Source organism: Vipera berus (assembly GCF_964194415.1).
Source record: "Vipera berus genome assembly, chromosome: 1".
NCBI lineage: Eukaryota > Metazoa > Chordata > Lepidosauria > Squamata > Viperidae > Vipera > Vipera berus.
Genome location: NC_138202.1, coordinates 340,118,128 through 340,136,164, shown reverse-complemented (window position 1 = coordinate 340,136,164; position 18,037 = coordinate 340,118,128). Strand labels below are relative to the sequence as shown.

General features: G+C 40.4%; 1 protein-coding gene across 1 annotated transcript in view; it reads right to left on the bottom strand.

The window, feature by feature from the left end:
* TSPOAP1 (TSPO associated protein 1) overlaps nucleotides 1-18,037 on the bottom strand; it is a gene marked incomplete at both ends in the record, with an annotated part of 99,886 nt that overhangs the window by 51,814 nt on the left and 30,035 nt on the right. Inside the window, 7 exons of the mRNA XM_081346746.1 lie at nucleotides 2,405-2,514; nucleotides 5,607-5,848; nucleotides 8,119-8,326; nucleotides 11,572-11,622; nucleotides 13,902-14,006; nucleotides 17,459-17,581; nucleotides 17,929-18,018. Of these exons, the coding sequence (XP_081202872.1) occupies nucleotides 2,405-2,514; nucleotides 5,607-5,848; nucleotides 8,119-8,326; nucleotides 11,572-11,622; nucleotides 13,902-14,006; nucleotides 17,459-17,581; nucleotides 17,929-18,018 (929 nt within the window). The remainder of the gene's footprint in view (nucleotides 1-2,404; nucleotides 2,515-5,606; nucleotides 5,849-8,118; nucleotides 8,327-11,571; nucleotides 11,623-13,901; nucleotides 14,007-17,458; nucleotides 17,582-17,928; nucleotides 18,019-18,037) is intronic.

Below are 18,037 nucleotides of genomic sequence, written 5' to 3'. Positions count from 1 at the left end.
AGGAAATTGGCCACCATCTGAATCGGCTTCTTAAATGAGGATGGCAGGGAAACTGTCTGCAAAGGTATACTAGCAAAGGCAAAGAGGACATGCAAAATTCAATACCAAAGATGAAGAGTCTTTTCCATATGACTATAGTATTCCTAAAAGGGACGCGGTGGCTCAGTGGGTTAGGACGCTGAGCTTGTCGATCACAAGGTCGGCAGTTTGGCGGGTCGAATCCCGAGTGCCGCGTAACAGAGTGAGCGCCTGTTACTCGTCTCAGCTTCTGCCAACCTAGCAGTTCGAAAGCACGTAAAAATGCAAGTAGAAAAATAGGGACCACTGCGGTGGGAAGGTAACAGCGTTCCGTGCGCCTTTGGCGTCTAGTCATGCCGGCCACATGACCACGGAGACGTCCTCGGACAAGTGCTGGCTCTTCGGCTTTGAAACGGAGATGAGCACCAGCCCCTAGAGTTGGAAACGACTAGCACGCATGTGCGGGGGAACCTTTACCTTTACCTTATAGTATTCCTATAGTATTGCTTTGGATTTTCTATGTTCGTGTTTTTGCTTTGGATTTTCCATTCTATGCAGTCTCTCTTGTAATTGTCTATGAAGATTCTCGATCATCTAGGATCGTCATGGTTGTCCCAAAGGTGTTTTTTCAAAAGGCAACTGGGTTTTCTTTGTTTTTGCTTGAAGAACTGAAGAACGTTTTGCTTCTTGGATGAGAAGCAAAACGTCTTCAAGCAAAAACAAAGAAGGTCCAGTTGGGCCTCTCTTGTAATGTTCATCTTAAATTAAGGGACTATCTAACATTAACTTCAAAAATGAGAGTTTGTGCAGATTGCTTTATAGTTTCATTGCAACTTATTTGTATTTTTTCTCCTTTCACAATTTTCTCCTTTTTTCCCCCCTCCTTTCACAATTATTTCTGTACAGCTATATACTAAAAAAATGCTGCACCTAAATTAAAAAAAAACCAGACAAGGTGGACTTAAGATTATTTTTGTGCAGGATTTAATAATGGAAGTATGTGTGTTTGTGCACTGATAAAAACGTTACGCGTTAGGAATCTAGCCTGCTTTTTCGTGCTATGTTACTGATGAGAATTTTGATGCTGCAAAAGAAGAGAAAGGGAACACTAAGTGATGAAATTGAAATTTAAGACAAACGGTGCATGGAAGAGTTTTGCATAAAATGTGAAAATGAACACGGGGGAACAAAAGGAGAATTCCAAGCACACTAGCTACACGTCAGAAAGAAGATCAGATTTCCAAAAAGTTGACCACCTTATGATTGCCAGATTAATACCTAACCCAAATTCCTATAAATATCTTGTGAGTTAGAGAGCAGCAGGTAGGAAAATTTCTTCTGAAGCATTTTCTGGTCTGTCATCCCTGTTTATTATTCACAGAGTGGCCACAGTGCTCCAGTTCAAAACAAGACACACACAAAAAAGATCTAAGTGAAGAATGAAAAAGAGCGGCTATTCTCTGTTGCGTGAGAACAGATCTTATCTGCTAATCTCCTACATATTTCAGTTTTTACAGTCCAAGCTGAAGTCTGCCAATAAGTATCTGCAGATCAAATACCCTAGCTGTCATTAGAGGGTAAACTGAATGATATTTTGAACTGAATGGATGACATTCTCTAAATCATTGACCAATATGATCTGGATGACATTCATTCCTGCTTTGAAATAAACCTGGTGAATAGGAAAACCTTGAGAAAAAACATACATGCATATCCCTTCCCCCAGGCTAACCTCTTTAAGGGTAAAACATTACACATAAAGCAGATAAAAAGAAAGAATAAATAAGAGGTTAAAGAGAGGAGATAAAAGGAAAGGAAGCCTATAGTATAGTATCTATACTATAACATTCACGTCACACGCCTATACTGTTCTATTTTGCAAACCATTCCTGTCTCCATTATTTCCATACATTGCTTTTTTTTCTTGTAAACCTATCCATCTTTCTGTTTTTGAGGATATCATCAGTTCCATCAGCTATGACATCATCCCCATTCTTTTCTTTCTTCATATATTTATTTTGCAATTCACTCTTCATTCTCTTGATATGACTAAGCCACCTCAATATACAATATAACATCATTTCATATTAGATGCTCATTTTTGTAGTCGGTCCAAACATGAACCCTGTACATGTTTTGTCACACACAGTTCTTAATTAACACATTAGACATTCTATCAAGATACACACATTCATCTAGTTAGTCTTATATATCTCTTGCCATATATAACTTGCAATTGTTCATTGCCTTTCCTTACCAAACACAACTCCATCAGTCTCTAGATACAATAATTCTCCCGTCACATCAAATAAAATCTAGCATTTGTTACAAATCATTTGTATTCTTAATATTTAAAGTCACAGTTGGATCCTTTGTACAACCCTACCTATATCGAGCCAAGAAGACCTGAAGTTTTACTGGATCATGGTTCTCCTGCTCAGGTACCAATGAGAAGCTGTCAATGTCCAATTCTTCCATTTCACTGGCTGTATCCACCTAAGGACATGTAGAAAATGATGAAATAGCTATATTTGCAGAAAATGCTAAAATTAAGGCAACTAAAGGTTTAACAGCAAACTTCATTTTAACCTTGAACCATTTGTTTTAATGATTCAGCATGCTGTAAAAACTCAACCCAGTTGGTTATTTTAGAACTCAGTGTATTATGCAAACCTAGAATATAGTCTAATTCAGGAACCAAATTTAGCTCATTCCAATTCAGTCCACTTCAAGATATTGCTTATGACCTTTAAAGCCCTACATAGCATGGGCCCTGGTTTCCTACCAAACTATCTTTATCCCTTTACATCAGCCCATCCCACCCAATCAGGCAGGGAAGGTATGTTGCAGACCCCATCAGTTAAAAAATTCTAAATGGCAGCATCCAGGAAAAGAGCTTTCTCTGCCATTGCCTCCGCCCTGTGGAACACTTTCCCCCACAGAGGTGAGATGGGCCTCCGCTCTCCTGGCCTTCTGGAAAAGTGTGAAAACACAGCTTTGCAACTTTAGTTGGGATGCACAAAGGAGCATACAGCCATGGCCTAAATGCCCTCACCCCACTTTTAAAATTATTTTTAATACCAATAGCAATACCACGTCATAGTGCTTTACAGCAGGGGTCCCCAATCCCCGGTCCGGGGACTGGAACCGGTCCGTGGCATGCCAGCAATTGGTCCGTGCAAACAAACAAAACCCCACCCTCAGGATGCAGGCAGCATGCAAAGCTATGCCTCATTCAGTCCACAGACCGGTTCTCTACGGAACCAGTCCCAGGTGCCAAAGGGGGGGCATTGCTTTACAGCCCTCTCTAAGCAGTTTACAGAGTCAGCATATTGCCCCCAATAATCTGGGTCCTCATTTTACCGACCTTGGAAGGATGGACTTGGGCCTGTGAGAGTTAAACTGCTGGTAGTCAGCAGATTTAGCCTGCAATACTGCATTCTAACCACTGCACCACCACCAATTTAATATTCCTTGCCTCTTTTAAATTTAAATTTATTATTACATTATATACTGTTTTTATGCTTTTAATATTTTTTAATATTTTATTTGCACACTGCCCAGAATCCCTTTGTGAGGGAGATGGGCGGTTCTTAAATATGATAGATAGACAGATAGACAGATAAATAAATAAATAGATAAATAAATAAATATGGCCCTTGAGATTCCCTATGCCGCCCCCCCCCCCTTGCAGGGAGGCTGGACACATTTGAGTGGTCCACCAGCGACTGATGGATCCTAATGGGTTCTAGAAGGAAATGGAAGATATCATGGGGGCTTTGCTGCATGGTGCTGCTGAAGCTCTGGTTCCATTCTGGAGCCAAAACGGTAGCTGAGGCTTGACAGAATTGCATGTCTCTTGACCCATCGAACCAAAATAGGTTAACATCTGGCCATTGGCCTAATTGTACGCAATCCTCTACCTCATGGGTCTTCAAACGTGGCCCTTTTATGACTTGTGGACTTCAAGTTGAAGTCCACAAGTCATAAAAGGGCCACGTTTGAAGACCCCTGCTCTACCTCATTTCCAGAAACACCCTTATCCCTTTTCCTAAATCAGGCTAATTTCATTTCTGATATTTTTCCACCAGTGAGCAAAATCTTTCTTATTCAAACACCTTTTTTCTGGAGATTTGCTGCTGAGTTGGATGATACTTTTTTTAAAAAAAAAATTGTGTTTCAGTTTTTAAACTTGCTTTTCCATTAGATTTTTTGTTTTTATTTTAATTTTATTTGATTCAGGTGCTGCCCAACACCACACAACAATCTTTGTTATTATTGCCAAAGATACTATTTATTGTTGGAAAGGTAGCCCGTGTAGATGGAATAAATAAATAGTAAATAGATACATTATAAAAAATTAATTGATCCATCCCCTGCCACATTTTCCCCAGTTTAATGCAACTCTCAGAATATTCCAGTTGGACCCTTATTATTTATTTGTTTAGTCACTGCACCCTTAATTATTTTCCCTTTCTAGAGAAACAAGCACTTGGTTAATAATGTTACTAGCTGAAGGAACACTCCTGATTTTGGTGCAAGTTGAGTCCCCAGTGATCATTGTGATCAGAGCTTGCAACTCTGCTGTTTCCATGGATGGGGGATTTCTGTTTCCTAGCAGATGTTCTCTCTAAAATAGATGAGCCATGGGGGAGGAGCAGGGAGAGGAACAATTAAGCACTGGGGCTTTGCATGTGTTGCAGAAGAGGAGGACCTTAGAGGTAGTCCTTACTTAACTGGTCACTTAGTGACTGTTCGACCTTATGACAAAACCCTCAACACCCCCCCCCCAAAAGGTACTGGTGACCTGGTTTTGGAGTTCTGATGGCAGTGTGACCCCTTGTGGTTACATAACCACATTTCAGGCACTTGCCAATTGGTTCACCTTTACAACAAGTTGCAGCATCCTGGTGTGACACAGCTTGGTTTATGATATTTCCAGCAAAAAATGCCAATAGTAATGGATTGACTTGCTTAATGACCATGGCATTGACAACCACTGCAAAAAAGGTCATAAAATCAGGTCACATGGGTGCCTCAACTTACAACCGTCATGATTTACCACAGACATATCGGGCTCCAGTAAGTTCATACATTGAGGCCTACATATATTTGTTTAGACCAGTGTTTCTCAATCTTGGGCACTTCAAGATATGTGAACTTCAATTCCCAGAATTCTAGGAGTTCAAGTCCACTCATCTTAAAGTGGCCAAGATGAGAGACACAGATCTAGTCACTATCTCTTTGAGTAAAAGTGCAAAAGGACAAACCACTGACAATGGGGAAAATGCTTCCAAAAGTTTGGCAATTTTTTTTATGTCAATTCATCCCCTTCAGAAGAAAAGGAAGATTTTTCCCTCTAACCTGCTCAGAAGGAATCAGAAAGTTAGAGCTTGTTGTTAATTATTTTTGGCTAGGTAGGATCTGGGCTTATTTACTGGGATATAGGATATAGGTTTGCAAATGGTCAAAACAGCACAGATCACTCTCATATGTGCTTTGTATTGTGAAAGGGTTGAGAGATGGCCCAACCATTTCTATGTTCAGAAATCAAAAGCTGGCAATCTCTTCATATATCCATTACTGACCTCAGGAGTGGGGCAAGATTTGGGGCTGTTGTGCATGGACTCAGATCTGGAAGAGCTGGACTGGGCTTCCAACTTCTTGATTGCCTTTTTTGAGGCAACTGGAGGACTGCACGTATCTGGACTTCGGGCCACAGGAGACACCACAGGATCCATGAACCGAAGTGCCACTGGGGAGAACCTTTCCACCTCTTCATTTTGAACTTTTCTACTGCTCCGTGGAGATACAGGGACAATTTCTGGATCTGAAACCAAACATTGTATATCACACTAGACGGGGAGGACAAACAAAACCATACAGGTCACACAACATTCAGGTTTAATTACAGAAAAGAACCACAAAGCTGACACACAACACCAACTTTCCCTTTTTGAAACATAAAATCTGAACCATTTTTCTCCCCCCCACACACACACACACCAACACACACATACAGACAACCTAGAAGAAAGAAGGAATTTTAGTCTTTTTCTCAGAAACTTTTAAATTTACTGCATGGATTTAAGTCTATTGCATAGTCACAGAGGTTGAATGTTTTGAAAAATTGTGGACTCTCCAACCATCCTTTATAAACAATCCAAGGGCCTCGTGGCTACTAAAATTTTGGTTAAGAAAAGCAGAAGTCAAATTCATGACCTTTAAAATACTGCAGTGCTTCAGTGAGAAATTACCAGCATGGGGTAAACACAGAGAAAACTTTCAGGATGGAACAAGAAACAAATAAAGCTATTTAAAGCTCCTCTTGAGTCCATATGAAATGCCTTTAGCAAAGATCTCCTGTTCCATGTCTGAATGAGTCACAGTTCTGGGTGTTTTTCCTTCCAAGCAGCTTCCACTGGGTGGAGATGTTCCAGTGCCTGGAGAGGGAACTAATCACAACCACTGCCAGGACGAAGCAACATTAGGCACACTGCCAATGACCTGGGTTGTCCCTTTTCCCAATCAGTCTCCATCAGGCTGGGAAAAACAGCCTTAACCAAACTTGGTTCATAAGGGGGCGGCCTCTTGTGTTTCTGCAGTTCTCACATAGAAGAAAACTATTTATTACTGTGAATATTTCTTTACCCAAAAAATTCTGCCAAAGCAACTTCAGTGCCAGCCTTGCATAGCCCCATTATGCTATAGGCCTTCTAGAGCTTTTCATTCTGAAATTAATTGCTTCAGCTGCTGCTCTGGTACACAGGAAGTAAAGACAACTTTGCTGAGTTTCATTCAAGCTGCCCTGAGTTGTTGGATACAAGATGGGTGGCAAATAAATTTAATCAGTCAATCAATCATTTCACAGCTAATGGGCAGTGATTCTGTATTGGGAGGAACTCCTGGGCTCTTGAATTTTTCCAAGTTGCATAATGGCTCATCCCTGTTTTGTTTTTTTAATTTGTTAATTGCTTTCTGGCTGCTCTGAGAGATACTTTTGCCGCATTCTCAACAGTAGCTTGCAGGAGTTTTCCCCTATTTTGTTCCTTGTCACAAAAAAGCAAACATGCTGAAGAAAGAACAGGGAGGGGGTTGGAATATCCAGTCTGCTGATTTTTATTATTCTCCCTCTGGCTGCTTGGAAAGGAATAGTGTCTGATTCAGGACAGTCATGGTGCACTGCAGAGCACTGAAAATATGCTGATGGTTTGGCAAGGCAAACCTGGTGGCCATAATTGGATCACTGGTCATTCTAGTTCTGTATAATCCAAACTGCATCATCTAAACTGACCATCGGTATTTAGGCAAGATATTTTCTTGAGTCAATTTAGAGAAGTTGTGGATTGAATGGAGGATCTTTTGTCTATAACACCATGGTTCAGTATGAGCTACAGCTTCTACTTCAGGTTATGACTGAGATCATCCTAAAATAATTAAAACATCCTTCCCTAGTATGGCACCCATCAGCTGATTCTGACTATAACTCCCAGGATTCCAAGCCAGCAGTGCCATATTGTTAAGAAATTCTGAGAATCACAATCCAACACATTTAGAAAACACCAGGGTGAGAAGGGCAAGCATTACATCAAGCACCATATAAAATACAGGTACTCCTCGACTTATGACCACAATTGAACCCAAAATTTCTGTTGCTGAGATACTTATTAAGTGAATTTTGCCCCATTTACGACCTTTCTTCCATAGTTGTTAAGTGAATCACTGCCGCTAAGTTACTAACACGGTTGTTAAGTGAATCTGGCTTCCCCATTGACTTTGCTTGCCAGAAAATTGCAACTGGTGATCACGTGGCCCTGGGACACTGCAACCATCATAAATATGAGCCAGTTGCCAAGCATCCAAATTTTGATCACGTGACCATGGGGATGCTACAACAGTCATAAGTGTGAAAAATTGTCATAAGCCACTTTTTCACTGCTGTTGTAACTTCAAACAGTCACTAAATGAATGTTTGTAAGTCAAGAACTGCCTGTATGTAGTTGAAAATATTTAGATGACTTGGTGCTTCCCTTTCTGAATTATTCTGTTGTCAACAAGAACCTCAAAGAAACATGCAAGGGTTCTCTTCTATACTGTCACCTTTCTGCTTGAAGCCATCGGAGAGCTGCGGAGAACTCTGGCAAGTAGCAAAGACAATCTCTGAAGTCACCAGGGATGAACAGAAGGAGGATGTGGATGGAAGACCTAATTTCCCAGTTTGGAGGCGAAATCGACTGAGTTCCTGAGAGAGGAAGTTAAACTGTTCTGTGTGGCTGCGACATTGGTTTTCCAACTCTCTCACACGGGCCTGCATTGCAAAGAAAAAACATTAGCTACAGCTGAAGGCAGATTTTAGGAACATAAAGAGATTTTAATGGAACAGGGGAAGATGGTCTATCTTGCAGGTTAGTATCCACTGACACACATTAACTAGCTCAAGTCCACTATGGCCCCCCTGAAAAAAAGTCCCCCCCCCCCGTACCTTAAGTGGACTTCAACCAGAACTCTCAGCATTACTCAGTTCTGGCTATGAAAGTTGCAATAACATGACTGGAAACTGCCAAGAGGGAAGAAGTTGGCTTAGAGTTAACCCAAGGGCATTGATTGATTGATTGATTGATTGATTGATTCATTCATTCATTCATTCATTCATTCATTCATTCATTCATTCATTCATTGTTCCTGGGTATTGCATTTTAGGTGGATTACATTATCATTTCCCAGCCAGTGGATCCTAGATATTTGAAAAATTTAATTTCATGATGCATCTACTTGGCACAGCATAGTAAAATTATATAACATAATCATAATAGTAAAGTTGGAAGGGACCTTGCAGGTCATCTAGTCCAACCCCCTGCTCAGGCAGGAAACCCTATATCATTTCAGACAAATGGCTGTCCAGTTTTTTCTTAAAAACTTCCAGTGTTGGAGCATTCACAGCTTCTGGAGGCAGGTTGTTCCACTGGTTAATTGTTCTAAATGTCAGGAAGTTTCTCCTTAGTTCTAGGTTGCTTCTCTCCTTGACTAGTTTCCATCTGTTGCTTCTTGTCCTGCTTTCAGGTGCTTTGGAGAATAGCTTGACTCCCTCTTCTTTGTGGCGGCCCCAGAGATATTGGAACACTGCTATCATGTCACCCCTCACCCTTCTCTTCATTAAACTAGACATACCCAATTCCTGCAAATGCGGGCATTAGTTTCCTGTTTGTTTTGGGACACAGTAGTGTTGGTGGTATCTCAGCAACTATTCTCTTCTATCTGAGTTTGCCTGCTTGTTAAGATCAATGGGGAGACCTCTGTTTCCCAGCAGTGGCAGAAGTGGAAAGGGTGAGACATGTCAAAGGGTTTTCTCTGTGACCCGATCTAAATTTTGGAATTTTCATCCTCAGGAAATCAGGTTGGCACCTTCTCTGATAGTGAATACCTTCCTTTTGGGACAAGGCATAAGCAACATAAATTTTAGAAGGAGCTGCTTTCTCACTCTGCCCACTACATACTGTATTTTTATTACATTTTTTATAATTGATTTTGTAAAGGTTTTCAGCACTACCTTTGGTAGAGGAAAGCTTCCAGTAATTTTTTGGGAGGATAAAGGGATCAGTTTTAAAAGGCAGCCCTGTGCTGAGCTGTGGGATAAACCTACACGTGCAAAGATCAGCCATTGCAGATGATCACAAGAGGAAACAGTATGAAATGCTAGTACCCTGACAGAGGGAAAAGAATTGTGACTGCAAGAAACTAGAATGAAAAAAAACTCCTAGTTTTTCTTTCCTTTCTGCAAAAGCCTCTGAAAGAATGAAAGAACATCAGTAAAAAGGGGTTGGGTGGATTATTGCTTTTATGGTTACCAAACATAAGAGCCCGATTGCAGATTGAACATGTTATTAATGACAATGAATAGAAGACACAGGATTTATCTTTGCCATCAAACATTTCCCCCCACTACCACGACGTTTCTGTGTTAACCACATCTACATTACTAGTTATTCTACAGAACAATACATGCACACCATCTCCTCCTCTGTATGCCACAAAGAACAAGGGCAAGGAATCTTCTTCCAGACAAATATTTCTGGCTAATTAATGGATACAGTATAAGAAATGTACATGAACTCAATTTAAGGATTAGTGTGTGGGGGGGGAGGAACAATCTACAACCAAAAGACAAATGAAATAGGAGACAAAACCATTTTCTGACTTCAAAGGATTCTTCTTGTTAGCTAACTTTTCAGTAAGAGTCCCTTCAGACTGGAGAAATCCCACAGGTGAAGCTTAATGCTTAGGATGGAAAGATGATAGCCCAGTAACAAAGAAGAGTAAGGTATGAAGAATCAGCAATTTATAGTCAGTTTTAATTAGTGTATTAAATGGGAATGGGTGACTGGAGTTCGAGTCCCCAAATTGGGTGCTTGCCACTGGCATGTATTTATGATGATTGCAATGTCCCGGGGTCATGTAATCACCAACAAGCAAAATTAGTGGGGGAAATGAGATTTGCTTAACAACCACATGATTCATTTAACAACTGCAGTGATTTACTTAGTAACTGTGGCAGAAAAAGGTCATAAAATCGGGCATAACTCACTAAACAACTGCCTTGCTTAGCCATGGACATTCTGATCTCAATTGTGGTTATAAGTCGAGGACTATGTGTAGTGAAGGACGCATTAAGAGTGTCAAATTTACATATTTTCCCACACTCCCATTACTGCTTGGATGTTGTGAGGTTGGACATTTCCTCCCTTTCTCTGGCATTCGACAGAAAGAACAGCCTTGTGTGATTGAAACCTTGCTCTTGTTCTGCAGGGCTAATACAGATGCAACAATTTTGTGTAAGTTTGGAAATGAGAAATATACATTACTGCTTCTCAAATGCACTTTGGTTTTTCTCCAATTTTTTCATTGTACACTCTACATAATATGTAAAAAACATAGTGTTTCTCTGTTCCAAACGCCTCTGAAACAATCAAGAGTTGTTGGAGGAAAGAGGGGAAAACTGTACATTTTTGGCACATCTGAGACCATTAGTACCTGCATAGAATCCAAGGAATTCTGACAAGACAAGAAACAGCAGAAAAAAAAGTTGTTAACTGCACATCACCATCATCCTTAAGTACAAATCAGGTGATTGATTGCAGGGCTGGATAAATCAATTGAAAACCCACATCTGGAAGTGTAATGGATTGTGAGATTAACCTTGGGAGACAGGAGAAAGAGCTGTAGCCCGGGCAGCACTCAGATAGGAAATATCTCAGACACTCTTTCTCCTGTCTTCCAAGGTTATTCTCACAGCCCATTACCAGATGAGACATTGCCTTCTGACCAATGAACTGCAATGGGAAATCTCTTAGTATTTTCCACGGTGACAAATTTAATCAGGTCTTTCCCTCTAAAGATAAGTACATACTCCAAATAGAGCTGGTAGTGTTTCGGTTTGATGTAAAATTTTCTTGTTTATTTTAAATAAACTAAATTATACCTTACTGCTATATATACCTTAAATGGTGTTTTTTCTTGGTTTTTACCTCCCCTTCTTTTATTTTCTCCTCTCCTTACCTCTAAAAGCTGCACTGCTCCTTCGTGTTCTTTCCTAGCTTCAGCCTGAGCCTAAATCCAAGAGAAAAGAAAAGTTAAGGGGGCTGACTATCCAAGGAATATTTATCTTCACTGACATAGAAGTGGGTGATTTGCTTGTAGACTTGATTGAATTTACAAATTCTGCCTAGCCATAATAGATTAGCATTTGGTGTACTGATTAGGTTTATGTTAAGCCATGGTTTATAACATGTGAATATACATAATCATGTACACCATAATCAAGCTATATTGTAATGGGTAAGTTTGGTCTATTCTTTTAAAACATGCTTTTTATGACCAACAATATCTCGGTATTCGGTATATGTGGAATGTAATCCAGGGAGACATTACTTGGGTTGACAAATGATACAAGGTGAGGGGAAGTAGGGGTACTTGCCACCATTGCACCCCAGTCATGGAACAGCCCCCCAGTTGATATTGAGTTGGCCTCCACATTATGGCTCATCTGGATTCTATTAAAGACAGATATTTCAGAAGACTTACAGTAATTGAGATGATGCCAATGAATGGAAGACAGTTTTGTATTCATTGATACACTTATTAGAATTTTACTTTTTCTCACTACAGATATTTTATTGTACAATTGTATGTAATTTGCAGACTGTTTAATAGAACAAAAGAGTTGGAAGGGACCTTGGAGGTCTTCCAGTCCAACCCCCTGCTGAGGCAGGGAATTTTATACTATTTCAGACAAATGGTTGTCCAATCTCTTCTTAAAAACCTTCAGTGGTGGAGCACCTAAAACTTCTAGAGGCATGTTATTCCACTGATTAATTGCTCTAATTGTCAGGAAATTTCTCCTTAGTTCTAGGTTGCTTCTCTCCTTGATTATATTCCATCCATTGCTTCTTGTCCTGCCTTCAGGTACTTTGGAGAATAGATTGACTTCCTCTTCTTTGTGACAGCCCTTCAAATATTGGAACACTGCTATCATGTCACCCCTAGTCCTTCTTTTCATTAAACTAAGAATAGAATAGAATAGAATAGAATAGAATAGAATAGAATAGAATAGAATAGAATAGAATAGAATAGAATAGAATAGAATAGAATAGAATAGAATAGAATAGAATAGAATAGAATAGAATGGGATAGGATGGGATGGGATGGGATGGGATGGGATGGGATGGGATGGGATGGGATGGGATGGGATAGGATAGGATAGGATAGGATAGGAGAGGAGAGGAGAGGAGAGGAGAGGAGAGAAGAGAAGAGAAGAGAAGAGAAGAGAAGAGAAGAGAAGAGAAGAGAAGAGAAGAGAAGAGAAGAGAAGAGAAGAGAAGAGAAAAGAGAACCTTGGAGGACTTCTAGTCCAGCATCCTGCACAAGCAAGAGAACCTATATTATTTCAGACAAGTGACTGTCTAGTCTCTTCTTAAAAACCTCCAGTGATGGAATGCCCATGATTTCTGAAGGCAAGCTGTTCCACTGGTTAATTGTCCTCACTGTTAGGAAGTTTCTCCTTAATTCCAGATTGCTTCTCTCTTTGATCAGTTTCCAACCAATGTTTCTTGTCCTGCCCTCTGGTGCTTTGGAGAATAATTTGACCCCTCAAATACAGGAATGTGGCAGCCCCTCAAATACTGGAATGCTGCTATCATGTCACCCCTATTTCTTCTTTTCTTCAGACTAGCCCAGGGGTAGGCAACCTCGGCTCTTTTATGACTCATGGACTTCAACTCCCAGAATTCCTGAGTCAGCTGTGCTGACTCAGGAATTCTGGGAGTTGAAGTCCATGAGTCATAAAAGAGCCGAGGTTGCCTACCCCTGGACTAGCCAAACCCAAATCCTGCAGCTGTTCTTCATAACTTTTAATCTCCAGGCCTTTGATCATTTTAGTTGCTCTTCTCTGAACTTTTTCCAAAGTTTCAACATCTTTTTTGTAGTATGTTGACCAAATTTGGTTGACCATCCTGCTAACTGGGGTGGGGGGAGATTAAGTAAATGAATGAACCAATAAATAAAATGTGTTAGGTATCAGTAGGGTAGAATCAAATCGTTTGTTGGTAAAACATAAGCAATTTCACCTTGCCCAGTGGTAGGGAGGTGTTTCCCCATCTTTCGGCAGATTGCATCTGTTCACATCAATGCATCACCAGGCATTACTATGGGCTGAATGACCCATCAGGTTACAAACCCCACCATTAGAATTTTTCCTTAACCTCCAAAGCAAGTCAGTTGTTGCCAATGGGGTCTGTTTACACATTCACACGTGAGCCTTCGGTTGATGGAAGAATCAGGCTTGTGTGAATAAATCTGGGAGAAAGAAGTGTCCCGTTGACAGAACTTACCTGCTGTAGCTGTCGGACTTCATCTTTTTTCTTCTGCAAGGCCTGCAAGGCCTTCTCGTGCTGATGCTCCAGCTGCTGCCTTCGTTCTGCAACATCTCTCATGTGCTGGAAAGTAAGAAGATCAGGAAGAGTCCATTGGGGCAGGTAATACATTTTAACAGGTAAATAGATTCTAAACATAAGAAAGTCAAGTGATTCTCACCCAGACCCTTCTTTCATTCTGAGCTATGCAAATCAGGACATTCATAGAACCTAGCTGATGATAACTTCTGACCAATAATATCATGTTAATAATGATGTTTACTTCGATGCTTTAATGGATAGACTATGTCTAAAAGATGGTTTGGAAGAAATGGCAGAAGAGGGTCAAAATCTTAATTTAATTTGATTCAGTGTGTATTTAAATGTAAATGACAGCATCATTTTCTCCTTGTCATGCTGGTAGCACTCTGTCAAGCATTCCTAAGATTTTCCTTAGTTATTTTATAAATTGTCTCAGGTTGATGCCAGTTCTTGATTCCAAGCTTTCATCATAGGAGTATGAATAACACAAATAAAGAAGTGACATTTGCATTTATCCACATCCTCAAAACCAGCTTTTAATCAGAAAGCCTGGAGTCCATTTCAATGTATACCAGTGTATAAGGAGCAAAATGGAAAAGGCCAGCATATAGCAGAATTTAATATGTGGCTAAAGGAGTGGTGTAAAAGAGAAGGCTTTGGTTATATTAGTCACGATGACTGTAGCTGTTCCAATGAAAAAATGTACAAAAGAGATGGTCTGCATCCATCCAAGAAAAGGACTGAGTTACTTGGCAATAAATTCACAGCTTTTCTGGAGGAACATTTAAACTAAACAACGGGGACAGTGAGTTAATTGATACAGAACATCACTGTCCCCGGCAATCTAAGAAAATAGGGGAAGTCAGGCACCACACAAGTTATGTAGCAAGTAAACACAGGGTCAGTCATAAAGGACTCAAATGTCTATACACCAATGCACAGAGTATGAACAGTAAGCAGGGTGAACTAGAAATTCAGGTAAATGAGGGCGGATATGATATTGTTGCCATTACGGAAACATGGTGGGACGAAACCCACAAATGGAACACACAGCTAGAGGGATTTAAACTATTTAAAAGAAACAGACTAAACAAAAGAGGAGGTGGAGTTGCTCTCTCTATAAGAAATAACTTTATCTCTACAGAAATAGAGCACAACAATGATGAAAACTGTAAACTTGAATGCATTTGGGTCAATATAAAAGGGGAAAAAACGACATTGCCATACGTGTATACTATAGGCTGCCCAAACAGAGGAAATAGATGAACTTTTTGCTAGTCAGCTAACTAAGGTATGTAGGAAGCACATCACAATAGTAATGGGGGACTTTAATTACCCTGATATCAACTGGGAGACTCTGCACCAAGTGGAAGATCAAACAGATTCCTGACAAACCTAGCAGACAACTTTCTCTCCCAAAAAGTAGAGAAGGGAACTAGGGGATTAGCCATATTGGATTTAATTTTCACTAACAGAGATGAAATGATAGAAAGTGTCAAAGCCACAGGAACCTTGGGGGGAAGTGATCATGCAATATTGGAATTCAACATTCTGGAAGCACAAGCAATAGAACATAGCCAAACTAGAGTCTTGGACTTTAAAAGAGCTAATTTCAATAAAGTTAAAGAGACCTTGGGAAGAATTCCATGGATGAGAATCCTAAAGGGGAAAACAACTCAAGAACCTACCAAAACCAGTGCCATAAAAAACAGAATAGAAACACAAGTTAAGATAGGCAAGAAAATGGTAAGTGAACACCTGTCCAGCCTAGACAAGTTCAAATCACCAGGACCAGATGGATTACACCCCAAAGTTCTCAAGGAACTGGCAGACGTGATCTCAGAACCACTGAACTATATTTGTCAAAGATCCTGGAGCACTGGGGAACTACCAGAGGACTGGAAGAGAGCTGATGTAGTTCCCATCTTCAAAAAAGGGGAAAAAATACCTGGGAAGATTCTGGAAAAGATAATCAAACAACAAATCAGCGAACACCTTGGTGCAAACAAAGTCATCACTAAAAGTCAACATGGGTTTGTCAAAAACAGATCATGCCAGACAAATCTTATTGCATTCTTTGTCCAAGTGACAAAATTAGTGGACCAGAGGAATGCTGTAGATATAATTTACTTGGACTTCAGTAAGGCATTTGATAAAGTAGATCACAACCTAGTACTTGATAAGATAGAAAAATGTGGGTTAGATAGCATCACCACCAGATGGAGTCGTAGCTGGCTAACAGGCCCTACTCAGCGTGTGGTCTTCAATGGAACTGCATCTACATGGAAGGAAGTGTGTAGTGGGGTGCCCCAGGGCTCTGTTCTGGGCCCAGTGCTCTTCAACATCTTCATCAACGATTTGGATGAGGGGATAGATGGGGAACTCATCAAATTTGCAGATGACACCAAGCTGGCAGGAATAGCCAATACTCCAGAAGATAGGCTTAAAATACAGGAGGATCTGGACAGACTCGAACACTGGGCGCTATCTAACAAAATGAAATTCAATGGTGAAAAAAGTAAGGGTCTACATTTAGGCAGGAAAAATCAAATGCACAGGTATAGTATAGGTGGTACCTTGCTCAATAGTAGTAAGTAACTGTGAGAGGGATCTTGGAGTCCTAGTGGACAATCACTTAAATATGAGCCAGCAGTGTGCTGCAGCTGCTAAAAAAGCCAACATAGTGCTAGGCTGCATTAACAGAGGGATAGAATCAAGATCACGTGAAGTACTAATACCACTTTGCAATGCCTTGGTAAGGCCACACCTGGAATACTGCATCCAGTTTTGGTCACCACGATATAAAAAAGATGTCGAGACTCTAGAAAGGGTACAGAGAAGAGCAACGAAGATGATTAGGGGACTGGAGGCTAAAACATATAGGGAACGGTTGCTGGAATTGGGTATGTGTAGTTTAACGAAGAGAAGGGTGAGGGGTGACATGATAGCAGTGTTCCAATATCTCAGGGACTGCCACAAAGAAGAGGGAGTCAAGCTATTCTCCAAAGCACCTGAAAGCAGGACAAGAAGCAATGGATGGAAACTAGTCAAGGAGAGAAGCAACCTAGAACTAAGGAGAGACTTCCTGACAGTTAGAACAATTAACCAGTGGAACAACCTGCCTCCAGAAACTGTGAATGCTCCAACACTGGAAGTTTTTAAGAAGAGACTGGCCAGCCATTTGCCTGAAATGGTATAGGGTTTCCTGCCTGAGCAGGGGGTTGAACTAGATGGCCTCCAAGGCCCCTTCCAACTACTTCTTCTTCTTCTTCTTCTTCTTCTTCTTCTTCTTCTTCTTCTTATTATTATTATTATTATTATTATTATTATTATTATTATTATTATTATTATTATTATTATTATTATTATTATTATTATTATTATTATTATTATTATTATTATTATTCCAAATTTGCCATTTCTGCTTGCCAATTTTCCAAAACAAAGGATATCAGTAGAAGGTAGCTGCTCTGGGACAGCCCTTTGCTACAAACCTTAAGTGCCTGCCCGAGACTCTCCAGCCTGTCCTGGAGTTCCTGGGTTTTCTGAAGAGCCAAATCCCGTTCCTCGGTCACTACAGAAACCTGCAGCCTTAAGTCAGCATTTTCAGACTCGACCTGCAATAGGAGAAACCATTGGTTAGCCCTCAGAGGGAGGAGGAGGAGGAGGAGTTCTCTCTGACACAAGGAGCATTACAATTCTTTCTGCTTTAGTCTAGTTAATCTATTGCATACAAAATGAATTTGATGGAACTGTAAGCAAGATCACAGACACAAATGTATGCATTTGTGTACTGATATCTGACATCCACATCCAACGCATCAGAAAGATGAACTTGTTTTACACTGAAATAATATTTATCTCTAAGAAAGACATCGAGGACACCAAAGCCATAATCTACAGTCACCAACTTACTCTACTTTAGATGGGCGGGGGGAGACATAAGAGAAGGTCTCATGATTACCTTCTCTGTCCACTCGACTTGCCCCTGTAACACGGCGTTCTCCTCAGAGAGTCGGGCATTATCACTCCGCACTTCCTGAAGTTCGATCTCCTGTGTGGGGAAAAAAAAC